The following is a 26,968-nucleotide window of genomic DNA, read 5'->3' as shown; positions in this document are numbered from 1 at the left end:
GATAAGGGCCTCTTTGCTGTAACTTCTCACAGAGTGCACCCAGAAGATAAAGAGGAAAAAATAAATGTTGAAATAAAGCATGGATTCAACTGTGACAGGACCCAGTAACAGTGTGCTTTATTCCAGACACTTTAGATATCAGATTTAACACCTTACCTTGAATATTATAATCTTTCCTAATACCATTTAGCCAAATTATCATTTTTAAAGACCCAAATCCATGCTTGTTATTCCATCCACATCTGTGCTGCTTTATAAAAGCGTTCACTTCTCCCTTGTACGTCCCTCAAGTACTTATTTTCATTTTTCAAAAACCTGAGCAGGCCTTCTTGTGCCTTAGCATAAAATTGGATAATTTGGCTGAGAGTAGGGTCTAAACAGTATTTTCCTCTTTCTAGTTTCAATTTCTCTCTAGGATGAGAATAATCTGGCTATGACTATTAACTCAGATGTTTCCTCTTCTTCAATAATTCATTAAGATATTTTCCCCATAATCAAGAATGATTTTAACGGTAAAATTACTATTTCTTATTCATACTCTTAGATCAGCCATGTTTAGGTCCCTTTTCTCATTTAAATACAGACCAGCCCTTTGATGTATGAAAACAACAACCATCAGCTCGAAAAGAGAATTTACTAAAAACAATCCCTTGAAATTTTAAAGTCTGCCACCTAGTGGACTTTTTAAATATAATTTTAAATTAAGATACCCCATAGAAGCTTAGAAAATTCAGTTTTCAGATGCTTTGCTGTTTTTTTACTGCTTTCCTTAGTTACACTTAATCATTTACAAAACAAAAGACTAGGTCAGAACCCCCTCAAATCTAAACAAATCTAAACAAAAACCCCCTCAAATCTAAACACAAATGCACACAAACAGGCCTAGTTTTTCTAACATTTCTGCAATTGCTTACTTGAAATTATAAAAGTGCAAGTAAGGCATACTCAAACACTATGTCTCCTCATCAAAGAGAAGGATCTAAAATTTAAGATTCAAATCAATTCATAGGTGACTGACAGAAGCTGGAATTTGGAAACAAGGTTAAAAATGTCCAGAACTAATGGACATGGGATGTGATCCAAGTAACAGCACTGCTGTGAAAATCAGAAATCAGAAAATGTTACTCAGAAATTTGAGCAAACAAATAGCTAAAATATCCCCAAACTTCACCAAAAGCCTCTTATTTTTATTTTTTTTTCCTGAACAGGTAAACAGCTATTTAACTACTGCTACAGGGCTGATGAAAATATCTTGGTGGCACCACAAGGCACATACACCAAAAAGAAAGGACTTACTCTTCCATGGTTCTAAAGAAAGAGAAAGGGAGGCCATAAGATGGAATCATTCAAGGGTACTCTTCAGCTGAGTATTACTGCCACACAAAAAGCTAAGCATGGAGGATGTCCGTGGCTAGAATCAGCCAACATTGCCAGAGCTAGATTTTACACTGTGCTTTTATGATGACAGAAGAGCAAGTCACTATTGGAAAAGCTGGCTGAGAGATGAGGAGCAGGCACCACCCACCTAGAAAGTACACAGAGGTCTCCCCACAGAATGCAAGGGTAATTTCCTAGCAGGAAATAGGGTGAAACAGCAATTTCACTATATTTCAGTAGCATTACATGAAGCATCAACATGAAGGGATAAAGGATTTTTTTTTTCCCAAAATTTAGTTAATATTAGCCAGGGCAAGTCTATGAAAAGCAAGAATTTCACTGAAGGTAAAGGTAATCACTGTACAGAAAGGAGGAATAAAGCAACTGCTTCTTAGATTTTTAAAAGCATAGAGTACACGACATACATATACTCAAAAAGTAATGAGCCAGTGCATACAAGCGCTGAACTTCCTAGTACAAGTATACGTTTAAAAACTACTAGTATGCTATTCAGTTTTACCCTGAATGAGCAAGAAGCATTTAGTGAAGAATATACGCTGTCTCTGCATGCGATACTTTATGTGGAATTTCAAATAAGAACCAGTCATCATAAACTGGAAGCACCAATTTCTTTTGTTAGTAGCTGTCCTCCTATCACACAAAACATCCTCTTGGAAAACTGTCATGTGGCCGCAGAGGATAATACAAGATGTTCTCTATAAAGCAAAACCTCCACTCAAACAAAAAAGAACATGCTACAGGATAGTAGAAAGTTTCTTATTGTTATATTTGAAAAAAAATATATGGCTGTAACTTGGAAGAACCTTTTGAGATCTCCTGTTCACACAAGACTCACAACATTCCTCTTCATATGAAGTTACACTGCAATTCACAGCTGCAAAAAATTGTTTCATAATGTAAGCCACAGTCTCATGGCTGGTAGTAAATACTCTATTTACATAGCAGAAACATCTCTCAAACTTTAATAAGTTACCAATTCGACTCCAGCAGAAATACATGCACAATGGTGAAATTCCAATTATTAAATCTTTTATTTATTCAAATAAATAAAAAGGTAAATGGCTGTGATTGATATTCTCTTTTAAAATGCAGGTGCATCGATGCCAGAATTACAGAGAAAATTCCATGGGGAGAAGACAGGGCAAGTCATCATGTGCGGAACAAGCCCCACATTTACTTATCTAAAAATGTACCCTTCTATATTATGATCTACCTCTTCACAAGAAGTTAGTTATTAGATGTTCGTTTGCAAAAGGCTTTGAAGAAGAAGGGTCAAGTCATATCTGACCACCTCTGAAACACCTCAGCAATCCAGTAGTTAAGATAAATATATTACACACCGTGATCTTGACTATGCTTAAACTGACAAGAGTTTACTGCTAAAATTAGTAAACCTTGATCATTTAAATTAAAAAATACTGCTATTTTATGGTCTGCAATAATATACTTTAATTAAATTGATGTTGTATTTTGTTATACCAGTTTATTATAAGTCTTAACTGTTCCCTAAGAGTTCTTAAGAACCATTAGGCAAATATGATTCCTTCTCTCAAAGGAAAAAGAGGCTAAAATGAACTCAACCAAACTTTTGAATAATAAGAATTGAGTCATACCACTCCACATTGCTATGTAACCTATTCAGAGCTGCAAAATTAATGGAAACAGTAAAATCGACAATTATTTATAATAAAAAAAAAATCCTTTATACAGCATGAAGTACAGTTTACATATTCTCAAGTGAGATTGTTTACAAAGGAAGCGTTTTACACTGCACGTTTTCTGATGTTAAAGCATATACATACAGAGAAAAGTACAGCCACAACCAACACACTTAAATACCTGTACATTATTTACATTTTAACATACTTTACACAACTCCAAACCATCAGTATCATTTAGCTAGACACATTCCAAAATGGGGTGTAAAATGCTCACAGTTAACAATGGAAATTCAATGTAAACACTACTTTCAGTTGCTCAGTAGTTCAGATTCAAGTGTTAACTTTGTTCCATGCCAGCCATCAGTGACAAAGCTAACGATTCCACTGTAAACCAAACCATAAGAAAGTTAGTATTTGCATTTTCACCAGTCTGCAAACATTCACTGTAATATTCATTGTTGTAGTTTAAAAAGGAAGATACCAGTTTATTTTTAATATTTTAACACTTCCGGATTTAACATGGCAAGACATTTTAAACTTTACGAATCTCTGACATTTCAGGCAACATATTGCTATTTTCATTACCACCTGAAATAACTAATGGAAAACTGATAAGAGCTGTCCAGAAATGAGCTAACTGAAGAAATACTGATGTCTGTATACAAAAAAATGAATAAAAGTTGGTGGGAGTTACGTGCAGTAAGCCATTCTCACAAACTGTGTCTCACAGACAAGCTCTTGTAGACTAAATAGCAGCAATATAAGATATAAACCTCTTTTAGAAGCCCATCCTGCTTCCTTTTGGAGAGTACTGCTCATAAAGGAGAAGCAAGGTGAATATCCATGTGCATCCCAGCTAGCCCCATTCAGAAGTTGCCCCCCTAATTCAAACTGGCATTGATTAGCAATTTAAGCCAATATTGGGATGCAAGTAGAAGCACAGCCACTATGCTGCTGTTTCTACTACTGATGAAGCAACCTCCTACATGGACGGGCAGAGCCAAGAGCTCTGAGCAGCTGCAACTAAGTCATCATAATACTAAAATTTTATTTGTTCAAGATGTATCACGGCTGTCACCCAACCACATCAGAAAGAATGCTTTTATAGGCTCTCCAGGTCTTGGTTTCATTTATTCATTTAGAAGACTGCCTGTTAATTTCTTGGCTACATCAGTCACCTTTTCCTCAAGCAAAGAGGTAAACTGAAGATAACTGTCATAAAAAATAAAGTACGGTACACATACTACAAGAATAACGATTGAACTTATTAGAAAGTAAGACTTCATGCTTCTCTGGATACCTTTCACAAACTACATATTTTAAGATGTATGGACAAACAGATTAAAATATAAATATATTCATAATTAAAGCTCGTGTCCCAAAGTGCAGGTTTACGAAAAGCCTCATGTACTTACAGTGAGGAAAAGAGCCTCGACAGACAGCTTTGTTGAGCACAGTTACAAGAAACATGTGACAGTTTTTAAAATCAGATTCCATCTTCTCTATGGATTCCATCCTACAAAAACAGAGGTACACTTAACAGATGAACAACTGTTATCTTCAAAATATAACCACAACTTCACAGCAAATGACCGAAGTGCTCTTTGCACAGCATTCTGTCTTTAACTCACAATATTTCAGTTATGTCTGTGTAGAACACTTCTAGAAAACCAAGGCAATTTACACAGGAGTGCCTGAGCTCTATCCCAATGGTATTAGTAACGATTTCTTTATCCTGCTAGAAATCTTTACATTTACTAGGAGGAACTGTGTGGTTCCAACTGACAAGAACTACTGTTCCTCTGATTCACTGGAATTTCAACACAGCCATTCCTGGTCCCTATTGTTTGGAGCTCCTTGGGATAAAGCTATACTGCCAAATAAAACAGAGACACAGAGCAGGTTAAACGCAGGGCCCCAGACAACCCCCTCTGCTTTATTACTCATCATCCCTTGAGTTCCAGTCTGGAGAGTGCCAACTAGCTCTCACCAAAGGAAGGAGAAGATGTAGTTCACACTAGTCACTCTTTTCCTTTTTCCCCTCTCCCAAAAGACAGAGATGCCTCAATATCAAGGTATGATTCGTCCTGCAACATCCAATAGCACACAACCAGATGCCATGACTCTAAAAACACCCTTCACAAATTATTTCAAATCAGAAAAGCATTTCAAAATAGTAATTTGCTAGTTCCACAGGAGACCAGGGTCCAAGTTCTAGCTAATGTCTGTGTAAAAGAGATTTAGTCACAAAAAAATACAGATGTGAGCCAGTCCACACCAGCTGGCCTCAGGGCCACAGGTCCTTGGGTGCTAGACATAGCCTTGGAGACTTGCCTGCTATCATTCCACCCTCTAATTAGCAGTTTTCACAACCAAAAAATAGAAACTCTTATTTTCAATCATGTCTAGAGATAGCTTAGAGAACAACAACTGATTCATGGACTAACACAGTTTTATCCTGGAAATTTCAGGTGGATTTCTGGCTTCAATTATGGCACTTAAGCAAGTAGGCAACTTTTCTAAAAATCCCGACTACGACACCCACCCCAGGTTATTTCTACAGAAAAGGTACTATAAAAAAGGAGAACCCAAAGATAACTTCAGATTTTACCAAAATTGCAAATTTTAGCATTTCAACTTTGAATCAAACATTCTGCAAGAAAATCTTCACTCCAAAGTCAACTTCCATAAATTTCAACAGTTTCACATTTTTACCTTGAAATTTTGACAAAGGTTTTATAATCTGGACAGTCTAAATTAGAAAAATAAGGTTGTTTAGAGATTAGATTTACTTTTTTTTTATTAAAGAAAAACGAAAGTGTACTAGAACGAATGCTAAATACCCCCACTTCTCAAAAACCATTTAATGAATGTTAGCACCTGGCAGCCTACAACTTTAAATCACAGCTAGGAAATGCCATCATAAACCAAACCTGTGAGCCTCTCGTTTTACCATTATGAATAAAGATGAATGAAAGAAAACCCTCTTTGTCACTATGCTCTACAATCTTTTCAAGAAGTTACATTTAAAAGTTACATATGAACCACACTTTTGATTAGAAAATACTGAATATACACTGACACCAGTGCATGAAACTTGCTATGTTCTATCTAAAATAAGTTTTAATTTTTTTTTATTAAATAGTAATTAGCCTCTGCTATCTGGTGTTAAACACTGAGCAAAACTCCTGTTATTTCACAGGCAAAAAAATCTCAAAAGCACATTCCGAGCTGTGAAATCATGACCACGTAGAATTCTAGGTATGTATACTTACTTCCATGCCCCCAAACCAGCTTGCCAACGGTCTGCAAACATCAGTACCAAATTTAACACTTTCATTATAGCTTCTTTCACAAAGCTCACCTAAAGTAAAAATTAAACACAAGGAGTAACAGTCAGAAATTCATCGTTAAGCATAGTTTTCATTATTACGGATACAAAGATATCTCACGCCATTTAATCTGATCTGTAAAAAACAGTCTCCTAGGTACAATGCGAGTCTTCACATTTAAGATTTGTTTTGTATTTGCCCTCTCATTCATTTCCACAGTTATTTCAATAAGGACTAGTACAGATAGCATGTGGAATAGAAGGCTACAACAACAGCCATGTATCTCCATTTCCTACCACACCAATACATACAACCCTTGTTACATTTCCAAGCCTCGGTTTGTTCACATCTCTCAAAAACAAATGAGTTAAGTGAAACCCAATGTAAAGAATTTCATTTTATCTTCGCTTCTCTCCTTCACAGAACTGGAGCTGAGACTTGCAAGAGAAACTGAATCACAGTGTTAACTCTGGACAAGCTACCATTTCCTCTAGAGGACCCACATACTGCTACGTATGTATGAACTGCAAAACAGGCATCATCATTAGTACTAAACTTTTTTCTTGTCCTGCTAATCTCAATGCACCCAATATTCCCTTTTTTTTTTTTTTTATTTACACACCTTTTCCCTCAGCAGGCAGCGATCATGGATTGTAGATAGGTATCTGTAATGAATCTTTATCAACTGATCTAAATCTTTGGCTTCTTCTACCTGGTGCTGAAACTCCAAGCCCGTACTGTGAAGAATCTTAAAGAGAAGACCACAGTTATTAAATTCAGTGTTCCACACAAGTGCTTATGATTCTATTTCAAGAATTTTTTTGAGGGGGGGGGGGGGAGAGAGAGAGCCTATAATTGCCCAATTTATTTGCTCTGCCCTTTCCAGTTGCATCTTTCAGGCTCAACCTCCCTGCTACCATCAACATAGTAAAAGCTTCAAGCTCTTCTCACAACTCAGTGACATTCTTCACTTAAGTAAGAACATTGCCACTGCAGAAAGGCAGACATACTATCCCTGGAAGAGTTGATTTAGAGTATATTGATTTCATAAAAGATCAAAAAAGGCAATAGTAAAGCAGATATGAATCTAGAGGCTTTACCTTTGTTTTTGAAAGGTTATACATACGCATTTGGATCAGAACACTAGATATTTTTGAGAAGGATCAATTTAAATAAAATGTCAGTCGGAATACTTTTATAAGCATAATAGTTCTTAAGAGATTTAACAGCTTAAAGAAACATATTTTGACATGATTGTGCACTAGGAATATAACACTGGGAGAAACAACCAAAAAGAAAAGAACTAGCAATACCCAAAGATTTGTCCGCATGAAGAACTGCCGAAGTATTTTTAGAATTACTGATTTTAAATGGCCAAGTAAATATTGATATATTTTAAGCTCAAATCGCTTTGTAGAACAGACATTAGAATGTGACCTTGCTTTTTACTTGCATGTATTTGGTCTCGATAGACATAAAGAAAAAATAATACTGCATCTTCGGTTACAAGTTCTTAGTATAAATGAAATTAAGATATAAGACAAACCCTTGTCATGATGTAGTTGTGCAGGCTGTTAACAAAATGCATAAGTTTCACTCGTAAGAGGAACATGCGATGTATTTGTTGTTTTATACTTTCTGTTTGCAGTCCAAATAGAGGAAGTGTTCCGTGTTCTAATGAAGTTCCTTCCTTAACCTGTGAGTTTTCTGCAGCACTGACTAGTTCTAAAGAGAAAATGCAAAAATATTTAAATGAAGCATTTATGAAGACAAACTGTGGCTAAAATGTTACTTGAAACTAATTTTTATTTCTTATTATTCTGTATGACACATTCAATTTTTTTCTTACTATTCAGGTGTTTTATTAAAATATAGCAGCAATATATTGAAATAGTTTGAAAATATATGTACCATGCAATTTGATAAATACTAGAATAGGAAGTGCTATTTAAAAGCTATTTATGTGAAAGGAAAAAAAAAACAATATTAAAAATAAACGCGTATACTATCTCCACAATGGGGAAAATACTAGAACAAAAATATATATATGTAAAGTTTAAACAACAGAAAACTTTCAGGAAAAGAATTCATTAACTGATACACGAAACATAGATGAAGCATCAACTTTCTAACTTGTTTTTCTAGGACAAGAATTTATATGGGAAGGGAAAAGCATAATCCAGTGAAGGGAGACACCAAGATATCTCTTTCCACAATCCCCAAATATTTAAATTATAGCTTCAAGTATCTATTCCTGTCTAGCTTACTGTTTCAATCTCAATTAGAGTTTTTTTTTTCCATTTTGTTTCCTTAGTTTGATTGCAAGATATTACTGATAAAACTCGGGCTATAAATAAAGCAAAACACTAGGGTGTGGTGGACGGACCTTTCAACAGCAAAGTCTGAAGAATGAAACAAGAAGTTTCAATATAAACTAACCAGACCTGAACCACAGAGACAACAGGAATGCATGGATAAACAGTGTCATCCCTGAGGCTGAAACTATGTGAAAAATATGCCCTGCTTAATATATCTAACTTCTGAAACTAATAGATATTAGTGTTTTATAGAATGAATCAAACTTCTAACTGGTTAATACTAGTTAAAACTGAAGAAGGTAGCAGACTATTTATACCCTTAGACCACAGAACAAGTTTTTAGAGTATCTTTCACTGAAACAGTTTCTTACCATCAAATCGTAAAACATCTAGGCTATACTTGGCCCACTTTATTTGCAGTAAGAGCAGAAATACTTGATTGTAAATTTTTTGGCACTCTAAGCTTATAACTATATCCACAGGCCAAGGAACCTAAGAAGAGCAGAGGGTAAGACAGAAAGACAAGACAAGAAAAGGTAAGTCACTTTAATACAACACTTCAAATCTGTTCTAGAATTAAAACCACTGCAATATTAACTTACTACATTTTACCTTATAACTTAACGTCAAGCCATCTAAGGTGTGGACAGGAAGTTTCTTCTTAGCTGTATCAACACTTTCAAATGATATAGACAACCTATTAAAAGAAAGAAGTGTTTTTATTGGTGGTGATCTGTTTTAAATCACTGGCTACCTCCATCAGAGATTTTTAATTTCTTATCATTAAATATCAACTGTCTAATTTAATTTGGTAGAGGTGTGTAGAAAGATAACAGCTCAAAGCTTCATTAGAACAGATGCTTGTAATGAATATGCAATAATTAGCATTGACCTATGCAAATGAAGTATTTTACTATGGGCAGATGTGATAGAAACCATAACTAAAGTGTATTTCACTGGATTTTGCATTTTACCTTGAACTGTCCTCTGGATAACGTTGCCCTACTGCTTCTTGAAGTTGAACATTTAAGAAAGCAACATTCTGCCAAGTTTCCTTTTCTCGTATTTTGTCAAAAATGGATGTATAGAAATCGTACATAGTATCTCCAGCTTCAAGCAAGAAAAAGTTTCTCATTGCTTGCAAATATTCTACAAGCCTAAACAGGGAAAGACACAACATTTTCGAAGTCTTAATCATACAAGCAAAATCAAATAGTTGTTACAGAACAAAACGTTAAGAACTCTTCATTACAAGAATTCAGTATTGAAAAAGAAACTTAACGAAATCTACACAAAATCCTGTGCTTACCCCTCAGGCAGCCTTCAAGTACGTTCAAATAAAACAAAATAATCATCCCATTATTTCTTATAAGTTTGAACAACATACTACCTTCAACAGAAGTGCTCATGGAGTTCAGCCTTCTTACAGGCTAGGCTATTCTCAAAAATAGCTTTAGCAATCCTGTCCCTCTTCCTAAACAGAGCTTAGGAAAGGAGATGTAATTTCAGGGAGAGTTCTGTGTAATAAGGGACTTCAATATGGAGCTCCAGAAAGTGATGAAAGTGATTCTTCCTACTTTATCAGAAATGAAGAACAGTACCTCTTCTCTCACAAACAAGAAAAACACCACCAACAACAAAAAACTATAAAAATACATTAAGTACAGTAGACAGATTAAAAGCACAGTGACTTATGACCACCTCAAATATAAAAGGAATAGTACATTTTACTTTATATAGTATAAAAATACTGAGTAATACCGTTTTGTATAGTACAAATTTTGTATTACCATAATTGAATCTCATATTAAATATATATATTGTGGCCTCCTAAAATTTGCCTTCCAATTTCAAACAACAACACTATTAAAAACAAGGTCTGAAACAACTTCCCTATTAAACATCCACTCAAGACTAACAATGGTTTTGCTGTCGATTCAAGCTGGATGAAAGCTTCACTCATGACAATGTTAAATCCCCCTTTCTTTGTCAATGATTTTCTTGTTGATTAACAAATTGCAGAAGAAATACAACTCACTCTGAGGCTCTTCAATCAAAATCTTTAAAATAAAAATTATGGTTTTAGTATGTGGCATATCACTGGTAATTAGAAATGTTGAGGAAAACTGATTTACTTTCTTACCTGTAATCCTTCTTTAAAGTTTGCATCAGATTACCACAGCATTCCAAGTACTGCTTGTCTATGTGAGGATAAAGGCAAGACCTCAGAGTCAATTCAAAAGTCTGGCAGGTGACCGATTCTGAGGATCTATCCACACAAACATCCCCACCAGTAAACTTCTCGTGAAAGTCGCTCTGTTCCAAATATAATCTTCAAAATAAGCACACTACTTAGGGAAGAAGGCACATAATTCCTACAGTATATAAAAATGTCATACCTTTGAAAATCTTACTCAAAATTGGAGCTTCTACTCTAAAAAAAAATATTGCAGAATAAAAGCTGTTTTGTAACTATTAATTGCAACTGTTATATTAAAAGAGTTACAGTTATATAGCTATATAATTATATAATATTACAGTTATGTGAGATAGTGATATTATAACTAAGCCATTTCTTGTTAGTTTCAATACATAATGACCAGGCATAAGAGCATGAAAAAGAACAGCACACTATAACCACTTCATTGCTAAAGGAATAACCCTGAAAAACAACCTCAAATTCAAACACTGAAAATACGACATCAGGTTCAAACAGCTTAATAAACCCTTTATCATTATCAACTTTTTAAATTACGTTATGCATATAGAGTAGCCAGATGAACTGCCAGGTAAAGAAAAAAGGCACAAATCCGGATTTTGCTTGAGACACCTTAAATATGGGATACATGTATAATCTGTAATATTATTCCATGGGAAGAGTGCGTCTGTGGGCAGCCTACATCTGGTAAGTTTAGTTATTTTGTCATAGAAAGAAAAAAAATATTACAACAATTTCTGAAAATCTGCTCAGTAGCTAAATCAATTGTAAGAGGAAGCCTGGTTCATTGCAGATACCGACTGGATGAGTCAGACATTGAATTAACCTTACTGTCAGCTTTAACAAACAGATTAGTCCCAATGAACAAGAGAAGTAAGAGAGTCTTATCTGCTATTAATTATGATTTCTTTAAAACAAACTCTTTCTAAGACTGAACTGAAAGCACATGATTGATAACTGGTATTTAGGAAATACATAAATAGCTGCTTCTTATTTGCAATGACAAAAACAGATTTTTAGAATTAGCCTTTCCTGCTAATTCTCAAGACATTTATAATCTCTGTGACTTCCCTCTTTACAAAGAATAACAATGTTTATGCAGTAAACAAGAATTTTGCAAGGCTTTTAAATTCTTTAACACCACCACAAACGAAGCTGCATTTGTCAAAGAATATGCACCAAGTATATAGAATGCAAATTTCAAGCAAGCACATTTAAGTTTAGATTTTACAGCTGCGTTCACTACTAAAACACTTATCCGTGTGCTAAAAAGGTTATGACAAAAATTACTCCCTCTCTATGCTAACAGATGTCAATAGAAGATTCCTCACTGATTTTAATTGTTTTGCTTTAACTAAGCACAAGTGTAGTGCTTATTTAGATTCTGCCACTGATTATCAGCACTCTTTACTGTGTTTGCTTTTTTACTGCGGCAGCAATAAAAATTTTGGTTTACCAAATATCACTAAGTAGAACACTGCTCTTGACAACACAGCAGGAAGATCCTTCTTAGCAAATGGTTATTTACTTACCTAGCAAAATTAATAGCCAGCAGTGGGTCGTGGACATCATCCAGTTCCAAGTGTCTTTCTGCTATAGATTGCATCTTTATCAGGCTCTGCTTTGTGGCCTGCTGTTCTGTAATAATATCTGGAACAGACTCTTCCCCATGCCGCAGGCGAGACTGCACTGATTCCAAGAACAGTGTATACAAACTCTTTCTTTCAGCATCTAAATTGGGCAACACATTTCACGGTGAGAATTTTTTCTAAAAGATAACATCACCACCACTCAAGAAGAACTGTGGAGTCTAGTATTTTCTTGATATATTTTAACAAACTAAATTTAAGCTGCTATTCAAGAAAGTGTCAAATACATACTTAGAACTAAGTATTGCCAAATCAGGAGGTCTAATGCTTAAAGTCAGGTATAAGTTCAAATGCATTGCTGATCAGAGAATGTCTGTGAACTTCTTCCACCAAGCGCAGAGGCAATTAATTCTTAGCACTTCAAACAGCCCTGCAGTCTTCACTAGAATAAATTACATTCTCACATCGAAGGGGGAAAGCAAGCCTAGAGAGATTCCAAAATAATTCCATTATCTCTATTAACCATAAAGAAACTGCATGAACAAAAAATTTATATTGTCTCCTCTGAAAAATCAACATTGGTTATACCGCTGTACTCTTTTACAATCATGCAAAACATTCCTAAATATAAAAACCTATAAAAATGTCAATATATCTTTCATATTATTAGTACATTGCTTTTTTAAAGAAGTTCTGTGCTATCTCAAAATTATTCAATCACTTAGCAATGAAAAGCAGCTACTTATTAAATCAAAGCAGTTTTACTGTTAGAACACAAAAACTTTTTGTCTGTCTCATAACAAATTAAATGTGCTTTGAAAGCATATGAGAACAAGTTTAAGAAAGCAATATTGGAAGCAATAAAAAGTGAAGGGAACGCTCAATCTTTGTTTGCTTTGTTCTTGTCACTTGTTTGCCCTGGAAGATTGTTTTCAATTAGACCTGAAGTTACAAACCATGCCACTGACACATAACAAGGACAGTTAGATTATTCTAAAGCCACAGAAACACTATTACATAGAATACACCCGTGCTGTTAGATACCTCATAGCACGGTATTTGACAAACTGACACCTCACCCCTTGATGCAGCCTGCTGCGGAGAGCCATCTTTGCATTGAAGGTTCTTCAACAGCTGCATGGATTTTCCAGCCATGATGATTTGCTTTAGCACAGGTTTCAGAAAGGACACCATAGTGTGTTGCCTGCTCGAAGGGGCTTGATCACTGCCAGAACTGGCACTGGCATTATCGCTCATCTTCTCTTCGTTCTCTGTCTTTTCTGACACACTATATAATGTGTAAGTAGCATACCAAAAATCCCTGTGATTAACTGGAACATTTTTGTTTCTGCAAAGAAATAAAAAGCTGTTGAATATTTCCCTTTTAAAAAGATGAATACACACCTTACAGTAAGTTTCATCTTTGCTCTATACTTTGCCCTTCTTTTAGAGTAGTCAAGAAGCACATCCATAGCATACAAAATAAGTTCGTATCATAAACTGTCCAGACACCTCTAGAAAGGATGACAGCTTTAACAGAATGAAGAATCAGTTCAAAGGAGATAAAAAAAAAAAAAAAACCACCAAACAACACCTAACTAACCAAATCCACAAAACAAGGCAGATAATTATAATTAAATTTGTGTGGGAAATTAACTATTCACAGTGCTATGCATAACAATTATTAGTGACTGACAGGCAGATTTATTTAAGAAATAAAACCTACAGAGAAGCAAGTATTACTAGGAATGCTGAAATATTCCAGAGTAGGTGAAACTCAATTCTCAGTTCACTTTGCTCTTTTGTGCTGTTTACACCACATACACAGTTTGGTCTTTGAAGTCAGATGGAAAGTAACCTAAATCATGTAATTAAAATGAAGCTAGTAAAAAATAAGTAAAATTGAAATCACCTATTAGTAGTACTGAAAACACAACTATAGAATGACAGAAAGAAAAGTCAAGTAGGATGCAATAAGGTTTTTAAAGTTCTCAACTACTAAGGATTTATTTGTAATAATAAGTTACTGAAAAATTAAAATAATTTATATTCCAGAACAATAGCTGGTATGGATCAAAATCTAAGGTAACTTCCCTAATGGGAAATCTGAAGCAAGTCATAAAAGAACGATTAAGAAACTAATTCTACTCAAGTAAAATAACGAACATGAAAACCTCCTTTTACTGTCATCATTTACTTCCTAGCTCTACAGCAGGTTTTATATTCATCAGTATCCCCACCTCTGAATGATAAATTCCTTTGCCGGATCAAACAAATTACCATGGACTATCCATTCATCCACTGTCTGTAAGTAGGGCCTCACAGTCTCAACCCAGAGAGAGAACAGAAGGGACACCTGAATTTAAAGGAAAAAGAAGAAAGTAGCTGAACGGGATTTTTAGTATTACAAGCAATATGGCAAAGTCTAACCTGTTAGTTGTGCAATTGTAAGTTTATAAGAAATACATAACTATAAAGATTTATAAAGATAAAATATTGAACTAAAAATTACAGCTTTAGCACTTTTAATGGAAGCACTCATTGTGCAAGGTTCCCCTTACGCCTTTTGTCATTGCAATTAGAACAGCAACTTTCATTATTTTCACTCTTATATCCCTTAAGCCGTAACTGATAGTCACAAAACATGCTGTGGTTTTATAACGCAGAAAACAGGAAAACGAAAGTACACAATGATATCTACTACATTTTCACTAGTATAATCAGCAAGTTAATGTAGAACCCAACCCCTACATTTCAACACTAACTGAATTATGCACCTGTAGAAATAACACAAGGGGAAAGCTATTCCAAAGCTCCTTCATTTGTAACAGCTCTCTGGCCTCTGATTCCCCACAGTTGCTCCCCTCAGTCCCCAAAACACACTGCTGCTCATCTCCTCATAAATCTTATTTTGTCCAGGTTGAGTGAACTCTTGTCAGAAAACAGAAATTTATTATGATTACCAAATCTGTCCCCTACTCCCAGTAGCTGAAAGCTAGCAAACTCAGACCCCAGAAAGAAATTTAAGGTATCAAATATTCTAGCATGTGAAAGAATGATTTCCCCTACCGTTTGCTCAGATGCTTCTCCAACACTGTCATATTCCAGAATAGCTTTGTAGAGAGTATTAAGCAGATGAGACGCTCGTACAACATTTCTGGTGTCGGGTGGAACTTCCGCTACTCCTGTGCTAAAAACTTTGTGAAGTACCTTTAGCTGTGCCAGCCGGGGAGACAGCTTATCTATTACTATTGAAAGTGTGACTGTTTTGTCTGTCGGGGAGGAAGAAAAAACATATAAAGGCAACATCCAGCAGAAAATCATATTCTGGCAATGTTATTCATGAGCTTTTAAAATGCAGCATAGCATTTTCCAGTTTCAAAATGTATTTGCATAATGTTCCCTCTTAAAAAAATTTACTTGTGTGCCTCCCTCTTGTAAAATTTCCTATGCACTGTACCTTTGTTGATGATGCACTTTTCAATTTCCGTAAGTTCTTCTTTAAAGCTAATGAAATATTTATATAAAGCCCACATAAAAGCTTGGTAGGTTCTGAATGGGGCTTCCGTAGTTTTCTTTGGAGTGGAAACAGTTCCATGCATTGTGTTTTCTGGGCTGTGTCCCATCACTTCATCAATAAACTTCTGTAGTCTAAACACGACTTGACCATATGCTGCTATCTGCTCCAATACAGATCTTAGGCAATTCTAGAAAAAAAGCGTATTTTTTAGAATCATCTAATAACAAATTGTATTTTATAAAGCATAACAATTAAATCCCAAGATATTTCTATGAATTAAAATACAATGAAATTTTGCCGTCTCTATCACTTCATCACATTTTCACATACTGGAACAGTTCATTCTATTTTATTAAGTCAGGCACGTTTTGACTAAATTAAGAACAATTACAGAAACATCATTTTTCCACAAGCAGTTTAGTTTCCTATTCCCAAAAAATTATATCTTCCTAATGACAGATATTCAGCTGAGATTCAGAAACAACTTACATGGGTTAAATGAGTTACAATAATATCGTTGCGCACAGCCACTTTGCCATCATTCAGCTGAAATATGAAAAGCTTTTTCACTCCTGAAAGTAGCCTTGAAAAGAAACAAAAAGAGTAATGCTTTTTCACCCCTTAATGGACTCAATTATATAATTAATAACAGGATTAGCTCTCCCTTACCATTTCTTTTTTTTCAAATGAAAGGGGCCCACAGATCAACTACAATGCTACTGGTACTGTAAGTTGTTGCTAGAACAAGAACAATAAAACACTGACACCAGGTAAACGTAACCTAAAGTTCCTTTCCAGTTGAGGTATTTTCCAGCTATGGGATAAGTCAAACCTACTTTGTAAAAAATGGACAGCGTACTAAAAATCCCTAGGGGCAGGATAAGAACAAGTTGGTTCTTCTTAACGGTTAGACTTGAGGAATCAGTAGATACAAGAAACAATAAACTATTTTCTTCTTTGTGAACCTGAATGGTTAGATACACCCTAGCAGCATTTTTTCTTGTAAGCTACACTGGAAGCTAAACACTCAGTAATCTTTCTTCAGATAAAACTTCAAAGATTAATCTGTTATTTCCTTGAATGAGGATACTAAAACACTAGAAGTTAAAATGCAGGTTTTGATGCTGCTCTTACCAAAGAGTTTCCCGTATAACCTGAGTTTCAGTAACTAGTGTTCTCTCTTCTGGCACATACAAAGGATCACTGGCGTACAAGTGGTGGTCCCTTGTAAAATATGAAATGAAAGTGATTTAAGGGTGAAATTACAGATGAATAATCTGAAAGTAAGGATGAAGCAATAATATTAAGGCTCAGTCCTGCTGTAATTATATCTGGGTAGACACGATGTTCACGCAGACATTTTAAGTATACAAACAAAAACTTTTTTTTTTCATACCGTTAAGCAAAGTACTATGGAAAGCACTCAAATACTATCTAGTTGTACATAACAAGACAAACAATTAAGCAAATACCCAAATTATTGAATCTGAGTTTTTTGGGGGGGATTTTTTTTTTGTTCTTGAGCTGTGACTACTTACTATTTCATTCTCAATGCCCTGAAAAGTTATGGAGTTACTCTTTCTGTTCAAAGTACTATGCTAAAAAGTAAAATACCAATTTCTCTAACCCATCTCAGAAAATTCGTACTTTTTCCCAAAAGTTTGCTTAAGGACTGGAAGCTTTCACAAGCAACTAAGAACTTTTCCCTATGATCCTGTGTTGCATAATTCTGACGTGACAAACGTAATAAAAGCTACATAAAAGGAAAATAAGCAATTAATAAAAAAAATCTTGTTTGTTCGTCCTATTAATTTGTATCCTTTTAACTATAAATTCTGTTTTTCCCTAAATCAGTAGAAACTATACTAGCTTTTTACTTTTAGCAGTCAAGATGCTTAATAAAGTCATTATTTAAAATTATATGCCAGTAAGGAATATGTACGTGGTATTGTTTTCTTACCAGACCGCAGCTAGGTTGGAATGCAAGTGCAAACTATGTGAAAAGCGAGGAGCTCTTCCTGTCCAGTACTGAGGAACTACATGCTGCTCCAGCCAGCTGCGGGCATCAGGTTCACCGACTGTGAAAACATTGGATAGTGAGTGAGGTATTTTTATTTGTTTGAGAAATGCTTATAAAAACACAGGAAAAGTTATGAATTAGCCTATACACTCAGCTGCAGAAGCATCGATCTTTTCAAATAAATCACAAATTACAACTCCTTACACTTCACTGTGCTCACTTGCATGATAACATTATGCACACGTTATGTGACACAGAGACATACACATATCTTATCTCCTGAAAGTTAAGCAGAAGTCCTAGAAAATAAACTCAGAGGTTTACTTAGTTTTCAATTCTTCATCAGAAAATGTGCTTCAGGTAATTGTCAAACAATATATACAAAACAAAGCTGACTTAAAAAAATAAAATGCCAAATATTTTTAGCTTTATCTCTTTGTTCCTTTTTACTATTCATTCAGTACATTACCTAAAAATGTTTTTCTCTTAAATGTGATTAACAAGAAAACTACATCTAATCCCAGTTAGATACCTACTGCTTTTACATCTTATGAATATTACAGTCTTCTTATACAAGGTATTTTGTGTCCTAAAATGTTCTACACAAAAATATACAGCTACAGTTAATACTGCCTGAAGCTATTCAAGAGTAAGCCAACTGGTGTTTGAATGACAGAACTTATTTTTCAAAAATGTTTCATTCAAAAATGTTTACAACTGAGTCAACTGTTCCTGTTGTCAGTCACATTATTTCAGTATTCTGATACTGTAGTCCCAATACTTTAAAATAAAAATTTACATTATACCCATAAAACTGCATGTTACATTTACCGTATCAGTTCTCATTTCTATCTTAGAATATTTGTGTATATTTCCACACAAATAAGCAGAAACCTTCTCCATTAGCATCAACAGAAATCAAATCAAGCCTTTCATGTTGTTACTTTACTGTTAAAAATTAAACAAGCGGTAGTGAACAGTAAGGTGCATCTTTAAATTACAATTCTAGGTCTAACACACAGTATCTCACTAAGTTATAATAAAGTAATATTAGCTTCCTAAATTTGAGCACGTACGATTATAAGAATTACAGTTTAATCTAACCTTTCCAGGAAACATTAGGTACTGTTTTCTTGTTTGGATCTTGGTCTTCTAATGGTGTTCTATCCACTTGAATACCCGAGTCCTCCCTACTCAAAGGCTGAGTATCTTCCTCCTCTTCACTTTCTCCAGACCAGTCCTAGCAAGTGTAACAAAACCCAGCACATTTCAGTACAGCATCATGGGCAGATCTATATTCAGTTCCTATTGACCTGTGAAGCTGAACATAACCTATTATTTTCTTTCTTTCACTATAAAGTCATTTTACAACGCTAAAACTAACGTAACTGTCTCCCAGAAAGTGGTTTAAGTTATATTAACATTAAGGCTGCACGCCTGAGGTGGAACAAGCATTTGTTTTTATCTGTAATGAAACCAAACACAACCGGTGTTAGGTGTAGCATAAAACACATGCTACTGAATTGGTGCAATATATTCCACCTGCCCACAATCACATGAGAGAAGGCTCTGACAACACTACTGTGCTGTTCAAAGTTATCAGGAGAACGTCTCCTGAGATTCAAAAATGTAATATGACCTCCTGAACTTCCTCTACTCCTTACTTAGTGCCATACCGGTTACTTCTCACTATACTGGTAAGCTTCTAAGTTTCAGAAGCCTGTGTTACGATGATCTGGGAAACCCACATATATTCTATTAATTTCAGCTAGTACTGTGAAATTATTACTTGAAAATCTGCTGTTGTCCTATTCTCCTCTTGTCATAGTATATCCTACGATGTTGGTGTTAAAAAATTGTCATGCCCCTCCATACCAGGGACAACAGCTGGTTAAGCCTTGCAATCACCTGTTAACTAGGAGAGAGGTCAGAACAGTACACTGGCTGCCACAGGAAAGCTTTTTTTTTTTTTTCTTCTTTTTCCCCAAAAAAAACCTTTCAGGGGAATTGGAACTTGGGAGTGGGAGCGCGTTTAACTGCAGAACTACAGGAAGCTCTGCTTAGGAGCAGGCAGGAGGGTCAGCAGAAAGGGTTAGCTTAGTTGCAGAACTAAGTCAGAACAGGGTCAAGAACAAAAGCACTTGCATTACTGATATTCTGCTTGGGTCTGTATTTCATGGTATTAAGTTAGAAGTAGCATAGTAGGGAATCCTGTGAGAATTGATATAACAGAGTGTACAAGCCAGGGCAACTCAACCAATCTCCAGCATACTTTATAACAGTTTAAACACTTACTTTCTTTTAGCTTAAGAAATTACTTACCGGTGAATCCACACCTGGGCCAAGGTAAATTTCTTCTCCTTCCAACAAATACTTTCCCCAATCAAATTCTTCTTCCTTTTCTAGAAGTATAAATAAGAAAAACAGTAAGTATCACATAATTCTGTCTTCTTTAAAAACATTTCCAAAGTTATAATTACCTTTTTACTCTAAATCTAAACCAAAAGATATTCCCATCCATTTCAGGTTACACCACCATTCCTTTAACAAGGTTATACACTTTCAACACAACACATAAATTGTGGTAACAACCACGTATATTCTTTATTTATTAATTCTCTGTTTTGTTGTTTGTACACTCAAAATATGCAGCAAAGTGTGCCACCACCATATTTATCTCTACTACAAACACTACCCTACACTTCATTCCTGGAAAAACATGCAAGAATGCAACATATTACTTATTGTAACCCGTCTCGTTTAGCTCAGCAGAGACATTCTGAATTTGAAATTTGCAGATGCACAAGCATACTGGACTGTAAACAACAATAAAGCAAGGGTCATCTTACTCTCCAAAAAAAAGACACCACATATCAATGACGTGATGTGTAATACTTTAAAAAATAACAAGTCACACTTACAATATATTATCTGAAACATGAAGCTTACTCAACTGTAATTAGTGCTGTTTGAGATAACCTCTTCATATTCACATTCCTGGAATGGGCTGAAAGTGCATTCAAAACACCGCCGAGGGAATGTGCAGAGATCATTCAAAAAGGAATCTTAAGATGCAAGATTTTCTTTAGGTTAGTCTGAAATATTCTTCTTTCAGTCTATGATACAACACTGTAAACAAATGGGGGATGGTATCCACTCACACTTAAGCACAAGCCTTGTTTTTAGGCACTGAGTGAAACAGTCCTACTCTGGAATGTAGGCAACTGGGATCTCCCTCTGGAAACCTTCCAAGGCATTTAGCTTTCCTTGACTACATTGGGAACATCGGAATTTATATTACCGGAGCTGTTTCAACAGACCTCCTATTAAGGTGCAAGACTGAGACTGAGGACAGAAACCAGCTGTCTGTCTTTGATTGTGTAAGCGCTGCTGAACAGGTAGAGATCATTAGTAAGTGACAGCAGTACAAGTCAGAAAGAGTTCCCAAGGTACTTTCCTGGCTGGAAAGCTTAATTATGCAACATAACATAAATGGGGTACGAAAGGCTACTTGCAGGCTATATAAAATGTATAAATCATAAAAAAGACAATCAATAATGCATCTCGATATGAAGGAGATAATAAAATGGAGAGGAAAAATGGCCTTCTTATCAGATTGCATTAACTGAGCGTATCTTCTATTAGCAACACAAACATGCCGTAAACTTACCTGTCTCTTTTTGTCTTGGTTTTTCCACATAGGTGGTGTTGGATGGAGAATCAGACAAACACAACAGAAGAGACAGTATGGAATAGTGTGTATCTGTCTTTAAAACACATTAAAAAAAAAAAAGTCAATAAATGGACTAAACGATTTTGGTTAGGAACGAATTCAGCCTATTATCTGCAGGAATGCTCCACATTAATTCCTGTTCTTCAGTCCTGAACTAAAGAAATAAAATCTGTAACATAACAATTGTTATCTGTTCTTTTTTGCCCACTAATTAGCAGATCGATATGCAAATACTTCAAAAACAGCATAGCTGTTTCTTACAGAAAAGGGATAAGAGGAACCCAGACCTACTGTGAAAGTAGAAAGTCACCTGAAGCCAGGGGTAGTAGACACAGCTACATCAATGCGGACATAAGAGAGGACACAAGAAACGTGCCTGCAGACATACAAGTCTGATTTCCCCCATTTATATGGTTTGTTATTTCAAATAGAGCCTGAAATGAAGTCAGCTAATACACTCTGCTAAATGTGAACACGACACCTAAACGTAGCAATTTATCTTCCCTCATCTAAAAACCTACACCGAGTGTTAAGGATGCTTCTCTGATACTGTACTAAGGCAGCTGTGAAACAGAGGCCTCCAATCAGGCAGGAACACTTCACAAACACTGGTGTGTTGCAGAGACTGGTGTTATGGTCTATTTCCTGATACCTGCTTAGAGCACAACCAGTGCTATCAGAAGTAAGATTTTTTTTCTTTGGCCTTATTCTGACTTTGCACAGCTCTTCAGCAGACCATTTCAAATGGTCAACAGCCAGACGGATTTCTGCTATCTACTTCTTATATACTTTGATTTAAACAATAAAGAAAATAAAAAGTACTTACAAAGCTCTTTGGGAATGAGATCCACCTCTACTTTCAAAAAAATTCTCAGCTTTCTGATAGAGCAGCATCGCGCTCACCTAGTATATATGGAACACAGCATGTTCCTGCCAAACATCACTGACTTTTCAAGAGTTTGTCAAAGAAACATAGTGGGTTGCCTACAGAACCACACATGGGAGATGGTGTCCCACTTACTAGTCACAGAACTGGTATATACTCAGTCTTCCCAGTTATATGACACTACTCAAAACCAAATGCAGTTTAATTTCCCAAATACGGGATATTCTTTATCTCCAGCTATATGCCAGTTGCAATTTCAAAGATAAAAACTCTTTCAAGTCTTAGAATACTTGCATCATTCAAGTATAAAGTGCTTGTGTGGGCTTTTCATTTTATTTGACTCTCAAAACAAGAACAACTAAAGGTACTTACTCAAAAATCTACAGAGTATATACAGTACTACAACTCAAGATATGTGTAAGTTATTGAGGGCTCAAGAGTTGAAGAAACTTCCAGTTTTCAAAGGCCAAATTCATTATTAAACTACCGCACTAGAAAATGTCCAAGTGAGAAAACTTTCACCATTTCCATCCAGACCACGTCCTAAACTGATTTGATACAAAGTGTATCAAAGGCAAAACACACACATGGTCTCAACAGAGAAGCTATGGGACAGGAACACTCCATTTGGGAATACTAAAACCAAAAGGTGCAGTCTTGTTACTTAAGGTAAAAATTTGAGCAAAGAGCAAGAACTTCTGTTCAGCCACCGTTTTAGAACAGACTGGAATTCAGCTGCAACATCTGTATAATGTTGACCGCAAAATGTCTGCTCTGCAATGAAAAGATTTCCTTTAGGTCATCCAACTGTGCATGCTGAAACCCTGAAACAAACAATAAACCTACTTCTGAAACAAATGGGAAAACTACAACCCTGCAAATCCATGACTTGAACAGCAACCGTAAACCTCACTGTTAAGTCACCAGAAATTTCCAACTCAACATTACAATAGAAGCCCGCTTCATGAGTGTAAACGCAAGAGTGGTGGAAAAAATAAGGAAATTGAGACATACATACTTTTGTTTCTTCAATATTTGGGAGTGGTGAGTTCAGAAACTTTTCTGTTAGTCTTTTCCAGCTTGCAGCTTTTCCAAGGTCAGAATGAACTATCAATTTTTCATGTATTCTAACAACAAAAAAAGTATCAATAATGCTTCAAGAAAGTTAACTCCTCGATTATTAATCCATAAACATAAAACTTACCCTTCTATTGTCCTCTCTACTTTATGACTGTTCACATCCAGAAAACGGTGAAATCTGCATAAGAAATCTGTATCAGAATAAGCTTGATAAGGCAACTTATGTAAAGAAGAAAATAAAGCTGATTTACATACATGATGACAACTTCATTATCTTAATATATTTTCCTTTTAACAAAGCATGCTTAATTCAGCAACATCATTAAACATCAACAGAATTTAATCTCCGTGCCTCTGATCTCAGCAAGGATTAACTACAATTGACCTTAAAGATGGAAAAATTGAATGCAGATTATGTTTAAGCAGCAATTTCAACTGAATGGAAAATTACTGCTGCAACAGCAAAGTAAGCAATTAAAATGTGTCATCAGTTAAGCCAAGCAGAACAAGGAGATGAAGAACGTTATTGTCAAAGGCAACTGTGTCAAACACACAAAAATTATCTGGGACTTGCACCACCAGCACAGGCAAAACAAACATCCACAAGGGAAGGCTTGTAAACCCAAAAGAAGCTCCCTTATAAATGGCAAAGGAGAGTGCCTAAAAGAAAAGAGAGCCTAATCAAAACAAAAGAAGGTAAAACAAAGGTACATGGATTAAAAAATAATAATAATAAAAAAAAACTTGTAAAAGGCACAATAGACTTTGAAAAAGTAGTTAGAATAGGAGTAAGTTTCTTTATATATATCAGTTATACAGACAGAGAAACCATGAAATGGGATGTGATGGCAGTGAGCACAAGGTACCCTATGCGCAGGCCCTCAAAGCCAGCCTAATATTTTGCCTCAGTTTCCGTCAACAATTGGAACAAGTACAGTGAGAAAACTCATATGACTGCAGAGAGAAATGAAAACTACTGCATCTGAGTCGGGGGGGGCAAAAGCCAAGTTTAACAGACTGAATTTAGAAAGACAATCTAGAATCACTCAGTGTCAAAGCAATGAACTAGAAAATGAAACTGGAGGCCTAGCAGCAAGGATTTGTAATGAGCATCACTGGAGGATAAAGAGAGGATTTAAGAAAAGAAAAAATGTTGTTAACCACAGATCCACTAGCCTGACTTCAGCTGCATGCAAGGCTTTGGAATAAATACCAGAAGGAACAACTACAAATGACAGTAAATGAAAAGTCGGATAAAATGTAATCTTAATGAGGTAGCTGTTATTTAGCTGAAGAAAATACAGGTTTTTCGTATCTATTATAGCACATTAGCTTAATAGAAAATCATCAGTTAAACTGTAAAATAGTGGCAAGTACAAGAACTGGAAGATTTAGAAAAAAACACATGATAAAACAACCCAAAAAACCCACCCAAGAATCTGCACTGAAAGGAAAAATTAAACTGCTAAGCTGAAGGGAGGTTATTAATGAAATTCCTTTAGCCCAATATTACTTAATGCTTTAACTAACGACCCTAACACACACAAAAAAAAGGTACCTTAAGTTTTTAAGCAAGTTGGGAACAGCATCCACAGTAGATAACCAGCATATTGCGTGTTAAAAATAAGATGGTTCTGAGAACTACAGCACAGAAACATCATCAGATCTAAGGCTACGAACTGTAAGCTTCGGAAACTTGGAACTAAAGAGAATTTCTGCTGTCACCTAGAAGCTCATGATTTGGATATAGAAAATAACAGTCAACCTCTGGTTGAGGTTCCACATACATTTCTTGGACAACAACCCTGGCGTAAAAAACCCTCCTCTTCCCATCCCTGTCTCCAAGGTTTGTTGTCATCAGTGCACTGCACCCTCTGTCCTTCTGCCAGGTTGAATTCCTCAGTCTAGAGGGGCGCACGGCTCCATGAGCAACCGAGCCCCTGACACAGAGGGAGAGATGCCACAAGAGGGGACGGACCATCCACCTGCCTCGAGAAACCCTGCTGCCATCAGCAAGCTGCCGACTGGGGATAGCTATCATTGCAACGAACGCTTCTGGTGCAGCTACAGAAGCGTCACATGTAATGCTATGATACGTTACACAAAACATTTGCGGTGAATAAAAAGAAGCCGTGGCAGACAGCGGGTACAGCACCAACCCTACTCCTGCACTCCCAACAAAAACAATGAGCCTCCTCAGAGCTCAGCCGGGGACTGAACCTGTCAAAGGCGTGAGGTGAAAAGGGCCTGATGGAAAATAAAAGGGTTAATAAGCGTTAATAAGGACGTGCTCGTGACAAGATCACACCAAGCGGGTGTCATTCTCTGGGGGTTTGACGTAAGCAGTGTAGCACTCTGCCTGCAAGGGGCTGGGCAGACAGCCTCCACTCCCATCCCATCCCCTCCCATTCCTGCCTTTCCTTCCCCTTCCCTTCCCTTCCCTTCCCTTCCCTTCCCTTCCCCTGCCCTGCCCTTCCCCAGCGGGTCGGGGCGCGGACCTGAAGTTGGACCAGGCGAAATCCAGCGCCGTCTGGAACCGGCCGCCGCCCGGCTCCTGCTCCTCCTGCTGCCGCTGCTCCCTGCCCTCGGGCAGCCCGGTGACGCTGCGCACCAGGGCGCGGACGGCGCGCTCCTGCTCCTGCTCGAAGCGGCTGCGGCGCCCGGGAGAGGCGGGCGCCGCCATGGCGGCGGTGGGGGGGGGGGGGGAACGCCTGCGGGAGGCGCCACAGAGCCGCCCGCAGCGCCTCTCGCGAGACTTCGCGGCGATTTCTCGCGAGAGCTCTCGCAGTCCCTCATGGTGAGGCGGGGGGGTAAAAGGCGCCCTCGGGGAGCCGCGGGTTCGCGTCCCGTGTCCGCGGTTATGGCGGCGAGCTGGTCACGGGGGTTTTGTCCCTCTCCCCTCTTTCGTGGTGAAGAAAAGCCTTTCTCTTCACCATGAAAGCATTTATAACGGCACAACCAAAGGAGCCACCAAAAGATCGGATGAGCAGCACAAAAATGTCCTTTTTAAAATAAATGGTGTATCAGCAGGGTGTTGCATTTGTTAAATTTTGTTGCTATGCTTCTTGTATTTTTAAAAGGACATTTCCTTTTGAGGCTTTTTTCTGTCAAAGTACAGTAGTCGGGATAATTTCACATGCCTAACAATAGTAAAATAGAATCATTAAGGTTGGAAAAGCCCTCCAAGATCATCTGGTCCAACCACCCCCCTAC

General features: G+C 36.6%; 1 protein-coding gene across 4 annotated transcripts; it reads right to left on the bottom strand.

The window, feature by feature from the left end:
• Positions 1-2,410: 2,410 nt before the first annotated feature.
• Positions 2,411-26,968, bottom strand: TUBGCP5 (tubulin gamma complex component 5). Of its 4 annotated transcripts, none has more exons than XM_080585405.1 (24): positions 26,254-26,968; positions 23,880-23,946; positions 23,694-23,802; positions 21,727-21,823; positions 21,011-21,121; positions 20,379-20,458; positions 19,161-19,296; positions 17,997-18,114; positions 17,171-17,260; positions 16,526-16,619; positions 15,977-16,223; positions 15,586-15,788; positions 14,757-14,872; positions 13,596-13,864; positions 12,460-12,658; positions 10,853-11,041; positions 9,684-9,866; positions 9,322-9,406; positions 9,081-9,201; positions 7,938-8,116; positions 7,014-7,139; positions 6,335-6,423; positions 4,475-4,575; positions 2,411-3,443 (listed from the first exon to the last, which is right to left on the bottom strand). In XM_080585405.1, the coding sequence occupies exons 1-24, from the start codon at positions 26,549-26,551 to the stop codon at positions 3,397-3,399; spliced, it is 3,354 nt and encodes a 1,117-aa protein (XP_080441531.1). In that variant the 5' UTR covers positions 26,552-26,968; the 3' UTR covers positions 2,411-3,396. The 4 variants fall into 4 exon arrangements, with proteins under 4 accessions (XP_080441531.1, XP_080441533.1, XP_080441532.1 ...); XM_080585407.1 differs by having other exon boundaries at positions 23,880-23,933; positions 26,254-26,473; XM_080585406.1 differs by lacking the exon at positions 21,011-21,121 and having other exon boundaries at positions 26,254-26,963.

The sequence above is a fragment of the Anser brachyrhynchus genome, assembly GCF_964034855.1.
Source record: "Anser brachyrhynchus genome assembly, chromosome: 1".
NCBI lineage: Eukaryota > Metazoa > Chordata > Aves > Anseriformes > Anatidae > Anser > Anser brachyrhynchus.
The sequence above is the reverse complement of the archived record's forward strand: the minus strand, read 5'-3'. Positions and strand labels throughout refer to the sequence as shown.

Bases quoted from the DNA above. Each gene is read 5' to 3' on its own strand.
- TUBGCP5 (XM_080585405.1), bottom strand. From the start codon at position 26,551: ATGAGGGACTGCGAGAGCTCTCGCGAGAAATCGCCGCGAAGTCTCGCG. The intron at 15,789-15,976 runs GTACAGTGCATA...CCTCCCCGACAG, and splicing joins AAAGTGCATCATCAACAAAG to ACAAAACAGTCACACTTTCA. The intron at 9,867-10,852 runs GTAAGAAAGTAA...TTCCCTGTTTAG, and splicing joins ACTTTAAAGAAGGATTACAG to GCTTGTAGAATATTTGCAAG.